This window comes from Syngnathus leptorhynchus, chromosome 9 (genome assembly GCF_054491065.1).
Source record: "Syngnathus leptorhynchus isolate UIUO chromosome 9, UIUO_Slep, whole genome shotgun sequence".
Lineage (NCBI taxonomy): Eukaryota > Metazoa > Chordata > Actinopteri > Syngnathiformes > Syngnathidae > Syngnathus > Syngnathus leptorhynchus.
In genome coordinates this window covers 4,266,414-4,283,045 of record NC_141203.1, presented here as the reverse complement: position 1 = coordinate 4,283,045, position 16,632 = coordinate 4,266,414, and the positions used below count along the sequence as shown (strand labels likewise).

The following is a 16,632-nucleotide window of genomic DNA, read 5'->3' as shown; positions in this document are numbered from 1 at the left end:
TCTGCTGTTTTGGCTGTTGTTGATACGACAACATCATTTTAAAGTCTGAAAATGCTTATCCAGCAAATTAAGGCTGGGAAAGCAATACTTGCATGCATCCAGTCTGTTTTATTGTTTTAATGGATGATTAAAAAACAACAACAAAATATCATGGTGGACAATTATTATTATTTAAAAGATTGCTTTTGATCGCCATTCAAAACAATTTACGATGGAAATTTGCCATATATTGCTGGAATTTGGTTCAAATAATTATTTGTTTTAGTTGTTTTTAAAATATTAAAACTGTGAATGCTACATTAATTGTAATATTTGTTTTAGTTGTTTTTGAAATATCAAAACTGTGTGAGTGCTCAATATGAACACTTGGGCGACGTTTCTCACGCCAAAAGTGTCCATTTACTGCATCGCTAACACATTTGTAATCTATGTCAAATATGGTTTTATATGATATAAAAAGTTGCCAAGAGCTATTCAGCAGATGGTTTCGGATGAGAGCAAAGACATTGCCAACTATTGGCCTGGCATGAATGTGGACAGTATGGCAGCAAAGACATACTCTGAATTTTTACAGGTTCATGTGAGCGGGGACATTTTTGATGCTATTGTCATTATGCAAAGAAAATAAATCCCTTAGAAAAAATTAACAAGGTTGTTGCTATGTAAACGTATCATTACTCACAGTACACTGGTGCACAAATACTATTATCAATGCAGCTAAGGTATGTGGCTCATTTATCACTCAAAATATGATGTTCATGCCAAATAGCTGACAGTTTTGCCAATATTTATTGGCAGTGTTGTGCAAGTGAAGTCGTACACGTGAACGTGTAAAGCAGGAGAATCTTTTTTTTCCCCCATTTGGGCCCGTCTCAAGTGCTCTTGAAGATTGTGAGTGGGCCGACAAACCATAGGTTGCTCACCCTTACTGGGCCCAGTCAACCCCCAAGTGACATCACAACTTTCAGCTTTCATTGTGCAATTGTAAGAGCCACTATTCATCTAGTAAAACGGAGTGGTTGTTTGGTGTTGCTTAAAACCGTCCTAATTCCTACAGATGTATAGATTAAATGAAGTCAAATGGCTGAGATTAGAGCACAGACTTCCGCTAAGGCTGGCAATAATTACAGGGATCCAAAATGGGACAATTTATTGATACATCAGACTGTGTCGTGTCTTTATTTCTCAGGGTGAAATTACACTGGCATAAAAAAATTCTACCAATTTATCCATTATGACGCAATTGTTGCATCACTAAGTTGATGTCAAAGTGTCAAGTTTGCTTTCCGAAGGCCAAACCCCTTTATGAATACTCATTTTGTTACATTTCAATATTTATTCGCTCATAAAATTTGAACTATTGAAGCCGATATTTCTAATATTTACCAACCTTAATGTGTGTCAGTATTGCTACCCCTCGGAACTTTTCAGATTCATTACGTCTGAAGTAACAGAGTTCGTATAGCTATAGTAGATTGTAGTTGTCCTCCTCCGCCGTTAGATTAGAAGGAAGCGAGATTGAAATGTTTTCTCTTAAAAGATGCAACAACTGACGTTCTTACATTCTTAAACTCTGTAACTGACAGAAAGTGAAGTCGCACCAATGGTTACCGTACAATCTTAAAAAATGCTGGGTTAAAACCAACTTCATTTGGGTTCAAAATTGGACCGACCCAGGAGGTTGGGTTAGTTCCTGGGTCGGTCAAATTGTTAACCCAGCAGTTTTTAACCCAGTAGTTTTATTTCTAAAGATAAAAAGTTCCTCTCACTTTTTGAGTTTTCTAAAGAAAAACAAAGTTCCTCTCACATTTCACTCAAAGGGTCATGGGTGTGGGAATAAGGTGGATAGGAAGCGTTTTAATGAAGTCAGTCATAACCGCAAATTACGCCATAAGCTCTTTGGGAAATGATTACAGTACATGAATCAGCATCTTGTTTTAGGAACTTTTATTATTCATAGTTAATATTCGAGCGTTACTGAAAGACGCTTCTACACGCCTGCGTAGAACGTGCGGTTTGCTTTGGGTATATGAGTGAGGGTCGTGGCATCTGATTGGCCGCAGAGAATTTCAAGGCAGGTGGTTTAATGAATACTCATGAATATTCATGTATCACTAGCCACGTTTCCCACGCACGCTGTGTCATGTTTGGAGAATGTGGGCTGAATTGATGAAAGTCATGATAAATATAGTTGGAAATTTTTAAGAAAACTTTGGAACACAGAACAACACAATCGAACGACGTGAGCGGGTGTAGTTGTTTCCTTTTTTGGAGATCACATTTCTCTGGCTTGCTGTCACTTCGGAGCCCCTCCCTGCTTCGTTACGCGTGAACCCAGGTCCTGGTTGCGGTTCAAGCCGAAGAACTGGACAAACAGGTCGAGCTTACGCGTCTCTATTTAAAGCAGCTGAGCTGGAACGTTCCTATTTAAAGCAGGGACAGAAAGTTAGACGCCAAACAACCACCAGGGCGGGAAACCAAGCAACCTTCCCCGGCCAACAGCCTTGTCATCATCGGATTCAAAACCCGGAAATTAACCTGCCACACCAAACCTTTGACAGAAAGAAGTACAAGCGAAAACTCAGCGAAAATGATGACACAGTTCCCCGAGACACCCGCACAGAAAAACTCTCTTTTCAACGCCATGAACCGCTTCCTCGGAGCAGTCAACAACATGGACCGGACAGTCATGGTGCCCAGCCTGCTGCGGGACGTGCCGCTGTGCGACGACGCTGAGCTCTACGGCCACAAGTCGGATGTAGACGATGGCGATGTGGACATGTACAGCTACTACCAGGTTCTCAAGTCCATCCGGCAGGACATCGAGTGGGGCTTGAGGGTCTCCCCGGTCGTCAAGGAGACGCAGCCGCGGCTGTCCCGCATCAACTCCATCGCCTCCACGGGCTCGTCGTTATCCTTCGGCTCGTCACTGTCATCGGCTTCGTCAGAAGACGACGAATATGAAGAGGATGAGGAGGAGGAGGATGAGGACCTGCAGAAGCAGTTCCAGTTCCACCTCGCTGGGCTCCAAGGCGTCCTGGGCAAGCTCACCACCCAGGCCAACTCCCTCACCAAGCGCTACAAGCAGTCGATTGGACTCTAAAAGCAGACTGGGGCCATTTCAAGACCTTTGAGGGCCACTAAAGTTACGATGGAACAAATGTTTGTTCCAGTATATCATGAGCATTTGTGGGTTAAATGTTTTGTGGGGCTTTCCTCTGAGGGTTTTAAAGTTGCAACACCTGAAGGACCATCCGTATTATTAAATTTTAACTTTGAAACTGGCTGAAGTGAAGTAACCCACGAGAAGGGACGATGGAAAAGATGACGGCCTTCCTACTATTACAAGTGCATTGGGTGGTGGCCTACTGGATTTATAGGATGTGTTAATAGTATGACTCAATGCCTTAACAATTCTTTTTGCACTCCCAGGCATTGAGTTTTTACTTTTGATTTGCAGGTGAAACATATTTAAAACTTTTATTTAATGTGTAATTTATTACCTCAATGCATGTGCGCATGTGAATGTTTAAGATGATCGTGCGTGTACGACCATGCAACTTCTCTGCTGTGATGTCTTTAAAACTAAAGAATAAGGAAGGAGGCATGTGCTTTAAAAACTGCCTGTGATTTCCACATTTCAAACTTTGGTCAATGTACTGGAATTAATTGATCGTTCTGCTTTGAGAACAATGACAAATTCCGTGAGATCACTATGTTTCAACAATCGGACAAAATATGTGCCTAAAATTTTTTTATTCTTTGCACTGTTTTCTACTGATATTTCAAATGTAAAAATAAAGTTTTGTATTATATGAACTAATTCAGTTTATGTTGTATTTTGAATGTTCATCTCTTGCAAGGATCAGGCAGCACAAAAGATGCAGCAGATTCAAGAATAGCATTAGCAATGGGTTAGCTTAGCATAAAGTATACAAAAAACTGGACATACTTGCATTCAGCTGACAGCATCAAGTATTCAGAGAATTGGATGTTAGTACAAGTATTTGGCTAATTTAGCTTAGCACAGTATGTTTTCGTTTGGAGATGAGCATGTGTGACCCTCATTTTAGTTTTGTATGAAAGTAGGAAGAAAAAGGGATGTTGCTATTTGGCTAATTTAGCCTAGCACAAAGAGGACATTAACATAACATTGTCATGAATGATGTCACACGACCGCATTCATTCACAGTGTGTAATATTCTTTTATTTTTTGTTTTTGTTTTTTTATGCAGCCTCAGCAGGAGAAAATGAAAATATTTAATGCAGTCACCATTTGTGTTGTTGCTTGTCAAACTTAGGGCTCTTAAGATTTTGTCAATTTGCCATTTACAAAGGTGAACTTCTTTTTACGCTTGCATCTGCAACGCAACTTGGATAGCGTTTTCATCTTTAATTCTTTTTACACTTTGCAGTGATTCAATCCTTTTGAATTATTTTAGTAATTGCTAAAATGTTATTTAAAGCATTGTTCAGTGACTGAACCAGGAACTGGTTATTTATCGTAATAATTTATTTCCTGTGGGAAAAATCGTCCGAAATATTTCAGAAAGTAGTTGAGAAGTCTGTTGGGATGTCATATTCCAGTTAAGCACGCGACTGAACAAACAAAATAAAAACATGATTTCGTTTTTGGGAGCGCTGCGTCGGTTACATCCCAACTGCTTTGAATTATTTATCACTTGAAACGACAGCCATTCAGCGACGTCTTATCCGCATTGTTAGCCACTTTGTTGTTCCATTTCTGTCGTCTTTCTACAGTAGTGGCAGAGTATGTTTTTATCGCGCTCATTGTTCACGCGGCGACAGCTTGAAACTACTCTGGATCATTACCTCACTCATTTTCATGACATAATTATGCCTATGAAAAGCCTGCCCGACCGGACGAGTGCATTCCGAAACGACTGCACAATATGGAATGTTAACCGTCATTTCCCACCTCACACGGCAAAAAACTCCAAGCACCTGAACTGTCACGTTTTGATCGATTCATTTTGTTGGGATCCTTTCCAAAAGAGTATGGTTACATTTCCTCTGTTAACATTTGCTTGTGTAACCTTTCTGATAAAATATACCTGTCAGACCAGTTTAAATGCAACAATACCGTACTTAAGTATTTTTGTTAACTCATTCACTGCCATTAACAGCTATAGATGTCAAAGATCCATTTGAACTGGGCTGGCAGTGAATGGAAAATGCTATTTTACGATATTAAAGTGTCATACTTTTCACTTGCTACAACTCCTGGCAAAAATTCTGAAATCACTAGTCTCAGTGGATATCAATTCAGGTGTTTAAATTTGTCGGAAAACAAGCAGATCGCAGATGTGAAACAAACATAAGTCATTTCAAATGACAACTTTTTGGCTTTAAAGGTACAGTGTGTAAAATACACTTGTCATCTAGTGGTGAACTAATAGAATGCAACAACCCAAGTTGGATGCGTGTGCATTTTCTAAAGAGAGCCCATACTTGGTAAGCCTACCACCTATTTCTTTGGCAGAAGTCCAAGCAAAATCTCACCATAAACAACTTAGTATTCCCTCAAGTAAAAAATAATACGCTAATTAAAAAAATGTATCACGAGTTACTCGATCGAGAACTTGCTGCGTTGTTTTTTTTTGCAGACATTTTATTCATTATTTGGAGGACTGCATATTTATTTTACTGCAATTTTACTTGAGTACAATTTTGGCTACTCTACGCAGCTCTAATCGTTCCCCTGGTGTGTGTCCGCATTTTACCTCGTTCCTCATCAGTTTAATCAGGCCTGTTAGCCTTCTTGTCTCCTGTCCAATCGACTCCCTGCCATCCCTTGTGTTCTCTCAACCTGTGTCTTTGTTGTGTGCCATTAGTCTTGTTGTACCTAGTTAATTGGGTTCTTTCAATCTGTGTCAGATCCTTTTGTTCATCTTGTGAGTTCCGTTGTGCGGCTTGCCATTGTCTTACGCTAATCTCTAGAAGCTTCTTATCTGAGGCAGCTTTTTTAGATACTTTGTTTGAAGTGGTGGATTTTTTCTTAACAAGGCTTGTCATCCGCTTAACTTTGACTGTAAATTGGAGTGACCAATGTCTTATATTGTACATTTTGAGCCTAAATTCCCAAGAATGTAAACGTAGCTAAGCAAGTGCATCAACTATCAACTCTTCAGATGTGTTTGGACAAGAGTGATGATAACTCTAGAACAGGAAATTGAATTTACCGCACGCTACACCCTTAGAATTGTTGGGTCAAAAATGAACCAGTCCACTACTTGGATCAATTTGACTCAACTCTGGTTTGTTTAAAAAAAAAAAAACCCCAACAACTTAATTTTAGTTTCATCAGATGAGAAAAAAAAAACACAAAAACTTTATTTAAGTTTCATCAGATGTGGTAGACTTATGCAGCAGTGTGAATAGTGATAAAAAACATTTGAACTCATTAAGGCAACTGCCTCACAGCAAATCTCCCTTTCCACTTATTTTTTTCCATCCCATTGAGAGATGAACATTTTCATTTGCAAAAATTGAAAAACATTCATTAATGTCAGAGTTTAGGTCATTCAAGGTTGCAAATGTTCACCAAATGACCGCCAGACTTTTGCCTGTGCTTTTATTGTTAACATGTTCAAAATTTCCTTGTGAAAAGAAAAGTCCCCCAAACTGTTGGCGAATATTTGGCAAACTTTGGCTGTTACAACCAATCATGGCTCAGCTTCAGAAAACTGGTGAGCTATGATAAAACGGGTGAATTTTACTGCTTAACTTATACTCCACAAATGCAATATTAATCAGAATACCGTGTTTAGACTAGTGGCGACACATTCAACATATTATTGTAAAAAAAAATCTTGGGGTTGACTTTCCCTTTAAGGGTTGTGTACTATTGATTTGTTTAATACACTGGGACAGAGGTTTCTGTCTTTTAATGACTCTTAGGAATGTTAAATGATACTTTCAAAAAAGTGCGGTTCATACGATTTCAGGATGGGAAGAGTTATGATGAAAAAGTATTTTCATTATTTCCTTTGGAAATAAATTTTATTCAATTGCATTTGTTATTTTGGTCTATTTATTTCGACACGGTCCACACATCTATGGCGTTTCTGTTTCACCAGACTTGAAAGAAAGAAAGAAAAAAAGGTGCAGCTAAGCCTGCAACACACCCTTTGTCATTCGAGTGCAACACAAATAGCAAACATGCATGCCAACACACTTGAAAACATCAGTACGTGTTATTCCTCCCACCGGAATCGGACAAATAGCCCTTAGCCATTTTCAGCAGGCACACCCTGTGTGTGACATTTCTTTCTCTTCTTTGATTCTCAATGTTTTTCACTCACAGATGTCACCGTTTTGGACAAAGGTCACATGCATCGCTACATTTGACTGTAAATGAGCTAGCTGGCTTGTTTTTGAATCCTCGGCATCTGGAAATAGCGCCTTCGTGGCTGAATTGGGGGAATGTTAGTATTCGCAGCCGCCGCCGGCTTGCCAACTTCTAACTACCTGGCACTTGAAAAGCATCATGTCATTATTTTTGAAAGTCCAACTACTATTTATAGACTGGCTCAACTTGTTTCTGCACTCAATGCAATCAAGCGCAAACACGTGTTGCTTCAAAGAATTTTAAATTATAAAAGGTAAACAGAAATCTTTTTGCATTTCTTGTAGTTTTGTCCTTGGCGCGTGCCGTAGATCAGGAAATGAAGTGCGATGCACAGCCGCAAACCCAAACAAATCGAAGCTGATTGTTTTTTGTCAATAAACGCAAGCGAGGGAGAAATGAACAGTCCGGATATAAAATCCGCCATTAACGACTCCCGCTGTGTATTTTTTAACACTCATTCAGAGGATTATCGATGCGTAAGTAGCGCATGTCGCTTAAATTGATGACAATTAGCTCCTTAGCCAGATGACACCACATAGGCTTCGCTACGTCAACGCTAACAACAGCAGAATCATTGATATGAAGGTTGTTTGGATAAGTTGAGAAAGACAGTTCTGTGTGGTACGGCCACGCAAGTGACCATGGTGTTGCAAAAAAAAACATCTGTCCACTATCAATAGCGTCTTGGTTGACAAATTAACCTTAACTCACATTCATTGGCGTCGGATATTAACAGCTTACAGTATTTATTGCGTGTTACCTGCTCAGCATTCTCTTGGAAAGCACGTTTTCGCACTTCTGACGTGAGCTTCAGACATGCTTGCTAGGAGCAGCTTATTTGTTTTGGCAAGATTGTGGAAAGAGCTAATAACTCCTTATCTGCTCAAAAAGATAAGGTGAACTCGGTAGTAGGGAGGAGGGCGACGTGAGTGCACGTTGACCCTTTATTTCTAACAAGTTTTTTTTTTCAAAGTGCAGAGATTCACTAATGCACAGTGACACTAAGGATTTACCAGCCAAGCTCCTCCAAGAGTTTAAACGAATCGAGCCTCATGTTTATTCATGTCAGGTGAATGAACTGGAAAAGCTGGTTGCTACCTCAAATGCATTTTCAATAATGACAATGACTGTTGCAAACAGAGACAATTGTTTCCCTATTTATTTTTTGTTGCATTAATTCATCACATTAAGCGTGGGTATTGCTTTACTCAACAGTAATCCATCCATTTTAGGCATTTTTTTAAATAAATATACCAGTAAATAATATTTTGTCAGAGGTTGCATGGTGGGCTTTAATGTTTAGAACTCCTGCCTCACATTTCCTGGTTGCAGCTTTTGAGTCTCGTCTGCGGCCTTGCTGTGTGAAGTTTGCATGCTCTTGCCGCACTTGTGTGGTTTTTCTTTCACGAGAGTAAGGCTTCCTCTCACTTTACGTATTAGGTTTATTCAACAATCGCGATTGTCTGTTTATGTAAATGTGAAGAACTGTTTTTGTATATCACTGGTGCCAGGTCAAAGTAAATGGATTGTTTTTTTCACAAATCTATAGCCTCAATTTTGCGGTCAGTCGTCACATCTGAGTGTTAGTACAAATTTAATCAGTGTAATCTGTGGAACACATAGTGTGCTCTTTTACATCACGCACTTTAATTAATCTAAGCGACGATTTACATTTATTTAAGTTGCTGCTGCTGTTTTGGGTAGCAACAATTAAAATGAGCTCAGCAATGAACTGTTTTCTGTGTCTTAATGTTAGCGACTGTGAACTGAGGTAATTACAGTTACAACCCATTTGGGGGTGTCTATTTGACAGTCATTTATTTGTCCTTAAGTGGATAACGACAGCCAATTAGGATGTGGCATCTATTAGAGCGGACTATGGTCATTTTGGGCCAATGGCTGTCTTATTTCCTACTTTGCTAGCCATGGCGTTATTAGATTGATTGGAAGAGTTGCTGCTGTGTGGGAAAACCTAAAGCACACAACGTGGCACAGGTAACCATGTAGATATTCTCGCTTTTAAAATGCAAGACTACCACTGGCACCTTTCATTTCCGGCCAGGCAAACACGTTTTTCATTCTCGTCATTCCTGCTCTTGCATGTGAAACATGCTTGTCTATCTGTGTTTGGAGTTATCAGATCAGTTTCGGGCTGTAAAGGAAGCTACATAAGCATGAAAAGTTTACATTTGGTGTTTTTAGTGTTTGTTATAAACATTTTTTGTCTGCATGGAAGCAGTCAATTTATTGTGCATTCTCTAGTTGGCATGCACATCCACCTTCATTAATTGGTTAGCTCAATTGCAGATTGAAAGCATGTCGCTGTCCTCTTCAGTTTTACGACTTGTTGAAATAGGTCACGCAAGCATGTAAATATGGCTGAAACATGTTCTGCGAGAACGCCATGACATTTGTTGTGACTGCTCTAGCAAACAATAGCAGTTGATCACATCAGTTTCTGGCAGATAGTATCACAACCCTCCTGAGCTTGTTAGGGCATGTAAACATACAATTAGAAACATTTTTGTTAGTCCTTCTTGTAAATGTGTGTGAACCCAGTGATTCATTTTATTGTGCATTTTCTAGTTGTTATGCATGAGCATCCGTCCTCATTGGTCGGTTGACTTGCATGTTGGTAGGATGTCTCAGCGTTTTTGAGTTTTATGACTAAGATAAAAAGAACCGTTTTAATGTAGTTATCCTTGTCCTGCCAGGGTGCACAAAATGCTCTGCTCACGTTCATTTCTTGAATGCATTTGTCTACTTTCTTTGTACCCATGCAGAGGACCTTGTTTTTTGATGCACGGAATTACTGAGTTTCAGAACAGTCTTGAGTGAAGTAGCGCACTTGGAGCGTTATTTCCGAATTTATGAGGGAACAATGATATTGGGAGCGACAGGCTCTAATGTTCATGGCCTCGCACATTTAAACTTGCAAGCTGTGATGCGAAACCGCTTATTTTGAGCCTTGTATTGTCTAAAGGAGACGGAATACCCAGCAATTGTCACTTCCCTAGTTTGTTGTTCAGTCTGCTACCTGGTGGCAACTATGTGGAACAAGCATGAGGTGTGAAAACCTTCGCATCAAATCAAATTGCCGTTTGGCGCCATAAAAATCATAAATATTCCGCTAAAAGAGGACAAGTGAGACACAATGGGAGGGAAGTGGCACGATAAAAACATTTCTATCATCTTCGAGATATACCATATCGTCGTCTTATTGCCCAACTCGTCGTCTTTGTCGTAAACACGTTGATACAAATGGAAGGAAATTCACTTTTGTGTGCATTTTCTAGTTATGGAAAAACTTTCTTAATTGGTCAGATCATTTGCAGCCCAGTTACATGTCACAGTGCTGAGTTTGATCTTGAAATAGGTCACATAAGCATGTAAATGTGGTACAAATAAGCTTGGCTTGAACCCAATGACATTTGCATCTTGCATCTTCTACTTGGTATGAGCGAGCAACCTTATTGATTTTGTCTCTTTGAGCGTGCATACTTTAGTTGTTATGCACAACATTCTTAAATGAGGAGATTGTCTTCAACGGGAAGTGTCACACCTCAAGTTTCAAAACGATGACATCATAATAATAAGGTCACGGATTTGTATTTAGCTTTTACTGTAAACATTCAGTTTGCTTCAAATCATTTTTGCTGCACGTTCTTAAGTTATTACTATGGACAAACAACCTTCTTATTTGCAACCTCTGGGGTTACGATCACTTAGAGCGCAAGCTTGCACACTTTATTTATAGTAAGAGCCTCATAATAACTAATTGCTTCTCATTTCCAGGCGGTGATATTAACAGTGAAAAGAGCCACGGGAACGTTCTCATTGGTGGGATGGTGAATATTACTTTAAATTACCTCTCAATGATTCCTCTCGGTGACCTTTATTTAGTTTTCTAGTTACAGCAGAACTCTTCATAGCTAAGCATGGTTAAAAGCATGTTCATCAAAATAAAGAATTCCCTTTTTTATATCATGGATTTAATGGCCGTAATATGAGGTACACTTGCACAATCTAATGTAATAGAATACGGTTCTGTTTCACGTAACATCTTTACAAAATAATAACACTCGATTTGTGAGGGATTATTTAAACCCTATGTTTATCTTTGTGGAAGTATTTATTTCTCTCCGGGGAAGTTATTTTGTAGAAGATGCTTATTGGCTGTATATTCCTTTTTATTGAAGAATTTGTTTTGTGCTCAAAATAATTGGATAGTAAAAAAACAACAACACTATTTTTTAATTCATTTGAACTGGACAAATGCGGATTTTCACTATTTGTGGATATACAGAGAGCCGTCTGTATATGTATAAATGATAAACATCCAAAACCCATCAAAAACAAATAGTGTTTGTTAATTTTGTCATGCAAATCAGCCAAAACTCATCCAAAACAAATTTCCTGTTTTTTTTTATTTCCGAGGTTCAGAAGACGAATGAATAAATGAATGAATGCTTTTCATTGGACAGTGACATCATTTGCTTTTCATTGGATATTTCCTTCATCCTTTCATGTATTGCCTAATTTGTACTCATGTGAAGCGAATTTTATTTTCTTTGCGATTCCTACAATATCAACAGAACCTTACCTATGACGCTTGAAATATGTCATACAGGTCCTCATATTGTACTGGTGTACCTAATATTGCGCCCAGGGATTGTCTCATCTTAACAAACATTCTTTCCAACATGTTACCATGGTGCTGTCAAACACTTACTTTACTACTGCGATGCATTTATTGTCCCCCCTCTCTTTCTCCACAGCATGTTCATGCTCTTTGTGATCTGGCTGCTTCGCCGCTACCACTCCTTGGCGCAGGTGAAGTGGCCCGTCTTCTTATTTACGTTTGCGTTTGGCGTCGTTGCCACAGCAGATGTGCTCAATTAGTCCAGACAAATCCTTGGGCGTGATTGAGCCCAGTTAAATGAGATTAATCACTCGCGTGGGGTTAATTGACTGGTGGTTGTTCCGCGATAACGACCTGTAGCCGCCCACCCCTCCTCCCCATCCCCGTACCAACCGCTCTCTCCTCAATGCAATGTTTTACATTTGCCTTGCGTGCCTGTATATTGAATTTTATTGATTGTGCGTGCGCATACAATGTTGCTATTTCAGCCTCACCAATTTTTTTTTTTTTTGCATTATTTAACCTTTCCAATGCCAGGCAGTTAAAAAGGGGAACCTATCGAGTGCCAGGCTATTTACGAGGATGGGATTGATCTTTCAAGGCTCACAGAATATTGTGTTTTATGACTATTTAAACACAGAAACAACCCAAAAAGATTAGACGGTCTTCTTTCATTGAGTGTTAATTTTCTTAGCCATTTTAAATTTAGTCTTTTTTAGTCCAATCAATTAGTTTCAATCGCGCTTGTTGGTTTTTTATCACATTTAGTCATCCCGTTTTAATTAGTCAAGCTTTAGTCGAGCATTTTATTCTTTCTTTTAGTGCAAGAAACATTTAATTGTATTTGTCTAGTTTTAGTCAACAAAACTGTCAATATTTTAGTCGAGATTTAGTCAGGACAATCCTTTTTTGTCAACAGATAATATTGAACATCTTCATGTTTTATATGCTATATTTTGTGTAGGAAAATCGAAGTTGAAGTTGTTTTGAATTGTGTGTGGAGTATTATTTTGGTTTATTTTTTGAAATAATTTTTTAAAATTTATTTCAGTTTTTAGTTTGTGGTTACCCAGACGGTTAGCGTTATTCCCATTTTCATTGTATTACTGATAAATACTTGCAGAAAGTACTTGCAGATGCTTATTTTTTGTGTGTGCTGTCGATAACCTTGGATGATGTCACTTAAGTGCACTGCCACCTTTGTTGGAGCTGGGTACTGCACATCCACGATTGAAATGACAAAAAAACAGGAGGCCTCTTTGGAAGGGGAGGTGTTTATTTGTTTGAAAGATTATACATAAGACAAAGCTTATTTCTCTGGAAATATGATCAGTTTTATCTGCCGTAAGCATTAGGTTCCCACGTATTTGTGTGCAGCGTTTCAAGCAGGTTTGTCAGGTTGAGCCGCTCTCCAAAGTCATCCTGGTAATCGGAGGTAAAATGACAGCTTAACACGGCGCTCAGGATGGATCCTCTTACCTCCGGACTAGGTCGCCCCCGTCGCCGCCTCCTCCTCCTCTTCCTCCCCCACCTCCATCTCCTTCCAAAGGTTATCCGTCAGTCAATAGTCTTTAGTGCTCTCTGGCCCCGCTGCGCTTGTTTCCTCCCCCCATCTCCATCCGGCAGCCTTGGCGAAGGTCGCCGTTAGACGCGTATTGATGAAATATCGTGTTTATTTGCGTGCCTGACTCTCCGCTGGGCGCCCGGCCGCCAGCCGTGCGTGCGAAGCCTGCTTAAAGCCGTCCATTATTGAAATCACGCAAGCAAATGATTTCAGTGTGCGGCGGAGGGGAAATGAGGAGTCTCTCCTCCGACGTTGCTCGCAATGACCGAATATCCTGTTTTGCTTTTGTCTGCCATCATTTCCCGCATCGCCCTTTTGTCCTTTGCCAAATTCTCGGGGACAGAAGCCCCTTTCTACCTCTGCCAATTCGGCGCAGCTATTCCGAGTGCCAGATAACTCATGCGGGTCTCCGAGCATTGTGTTGTAATTAGCTCCATTCTGATTGGTCTTTGGAAAGCGGTGTTGACAGTGCTTCTCACGACCGACGTACACATGAGACTCATTTTTGTCGTTTGTTTTGTCACAGAAGATGATTCTCAGCCTGACTGTCGCCGCCTTTTTTGACAGCCTAGCATATGTCATGGTCAGTTTCTCTTTGCTTTTCATACTAAACACAGTATTCACACACACTCACAAAATTCTTGATTTCCCGCTCTATGCGCCGTTTAATGTTTTTTTTTTTTTTTTGACTTTTTATAGGGCGAATCCCACCCTGAGGGATCTCTCTGTGACTTCCAGGCCTGGTGGCTAACATACTTTGGTAAGATAAAGCTCCAGGAAACTGGTAGACTTCCATTTTGTTTTTTCCCCACAGGAAGTAACAGAAATGAAGAGAAGTTTCAGAGTCAGACTGTTGACATTATATAAAAATAAAAAAAACTGAACTAATTGTACAGGCACAAATAACATTCACACAAGTTGCAAAAAGAAATGAACTACTGCTCATAATACGATTGACTGCTGACTAGTCCAGTTCGTACTCGTGCTCTCGCCCAAAGTTTCAAAACGTACATTCACTTTATTACAGCTGAACCTCGATTTTACACGCTTTGATTCGACGTGACTTTCTGTCTCACACGGTTTAGTCATGGACCCTGGGTATTTTTTCCGCGTATTTTAAATGGCCGATATAAGACCGTACGAAGCGAAATGACTAGCGCATAAATCTAAGCGCTGGTGATTTAATTTCCGTGACTAATTTAAAGGCGGTTGATAAGAAGTCGGAACAGCACTCCATTGTGCGACCACGGCGATCGGTAAGGGCTGTTTGATCTTTGACTGCTTATGCTAATGCTAATAGGATAGGACGTCTCCAGATGATCACTCTCTCGATTGATGATAGAATATTTGTTAATAATACATCGTATTAATTTTCACCGAGAACAATAATCCAAATGCAAACACATGTATCTTAGTTTGTATTTCCCTACTGCAATTTGACTACTCTGATTCTATTACACTTCCAAGACTTTCTAAATAACACGCGATTCCTAAATTCTCGACCCCAAAGTCCGACCAATAGAACCCAAGTGAATGGCCCCGTTAAATGTTAACAGAACCCATTTGTGGTCAAGTGTCATATCTGATGTAACCATGATCTGCATTCAGTTTCTCGGTCTTCAATGGGGACTTATCTTACTTAATTTAGATCTTAATATCACCACTATCAAGTTTCACGACACCATCGACACTATATACAAATGCAATATCACAGCACGCAACGATGCCACGTTGAGATTGCCGTGGGTCTAAGATTCATATTTATCTCACGACAAAGACGAGGAAAAAAATCCTCACCCTGAGTCGACATAATGATTATTGTAACACATTTTTCTCTGACCAACCACAGTGGACAGAAAAATGCTGATGTCAGCGAGTACCCTGTGAGCGTAAATCTGGAATCTGATTTGGGAAAAACCAGGTCCTATTACTAAGCAGTTATATACTGTGTAGTTTTAAATAAGACCGGCTGCACCAGTGGTGCTGAAGGCCTGAGGCAGATGAGGTGCTGGTGGGAATCTGATTGAACCAAAAAATCTGACATATACAAACTTGTAGTGAAAGCATTGCAGTCAAAAGAAATGCTATGAAATGAAGAGTTTAGATTGTTAGAAATAGCCATCAATCCATTCAAAAGAAATGCTATGAAATGAAGAGTTTAGATGGTTCGAAATAGCCATCAGTCCATTCTGAAATTCATAATTTTTCATAGGACATGGTTGTAATGTAAGTCAATGCTTCGGATAGTGTTGAGGCCAGCAGAAGGTCTTACTTTACTGTCCTTGATGGCATGACATTGCTAAAACAACATAACAGGCATAATCAATTAAAATAATAATTTGACATCTTACAAGAATTCCTAGAAATTTGGTACAATCACGTGGAGATCCTCTTTCTGTTTGTGAGTCTATATTATATGGTCTATTCTACTGTAATACTCAATAGACAAAGGTAGTTGGACAGCTGGTAATTACTCTTACTTGACCTGAGAAAAAATAACATCAGGTTTTTGTTGTGCACTGACGACAGCCTTCCATCTTTGGGGAAAACTTGGCGCGTGTGTCTAGGAATTTCTGCAACGTCAATGCTTACGCCACAGTAATGTTGGAACAGAAAAGGGCCTTCCCCAAAATATTCCCACATAAAATTGGAAGCATAAAATGTCAACATAGTGTTTTCCTCACACTAATCACACTTAAGCAAAGTGGGAAAAAATCCTATTAACAAGGGGACTACCACATGTGTTGACATCACTCTGGCAAGTCCACAGGATTTTGGGTTTTATAATCTTATTGTCGATGCACTTTCAGAGTGCAAACCTCAACTTGGCTTAGTCTAAATAGTATCAAGCACAATCTTTGAAGCTGTTTATGTAATTTGGAAAAGAAAATTCTCATGGGAAATGTCAGTTTGTTAAAGGCTCACATTGTTCCATCAGATTTTTTTTTTTTTTTACAGTTTAGAATTTTTTTTTCAAGTGTCTTAGTAAATTCTTGCGTCATGCTTTTGTCAAACTACACCAAGAATCAAGAATTATAATACACTTTAACACGC

General features: G+C 39.4%; 2 protein-coding genes across 5 annotated transcripts in view; both read left to right on the top strand.

The window, feature by feature from the left end:
- The first annotated feature begins 2,106 nt into the window (after positions 1-2,106).
- Positions 2,107-3,823, top strand: mid1ip1a (MID1 interacting protein 1a). The gene has a single exon (XM_085920522.1). It carries the CDS (start codon positions 2,591-2,593, stop codon positions 3,101-3,103), a length of 513 nt encoding a protein of 170 aa, XP_085776648.1. The 5' UTR covers positions 2,107-2,590; the 3' UTR covers positions 3,104-3,823.
- A 3,695-nt stretch (positions 3,824-7,518) lies between these two features.
- LOC147050722 (cyclic AMP receptor 4) overlaps positions 7,519-16,632 on the top strand; it is a 74,687-nt gene continuing 65,573 nt past the window's right edge. The window contains exons 1-5 of one of the 4 annotated variants that reach the window (XM_085920520.1): positions 7,519-7,625; positions 11,168-11,220; positions 12,151-12,205; positions 14,105-14,161; positions 14,278-14,338. In XM_085920520.1, coding sequence (XP_085776646.1) covers positions 12,152-12,205; positions 14,105-14,161; positions 14,278-14,338 — 172 coding nt within the window. In that variant the 5' untranslated portion in view covers positions 7,519-7,625; positions 11,168-11,220; position 12,151. Of the gene's footprint in view, positions 7,626-7,688; positions 7,849-8,197; positions 8,442-11,167; positions 11,221-12,150; positions 12,206-14,104; positions 14,162-14,277; positions 14,339-16,632 lie in introns of those variants that run through there. The other 3 variants (XM_085920517.1, XM_085920518.1, XM_085920519.1) reach the window with 3 other exon arrangements.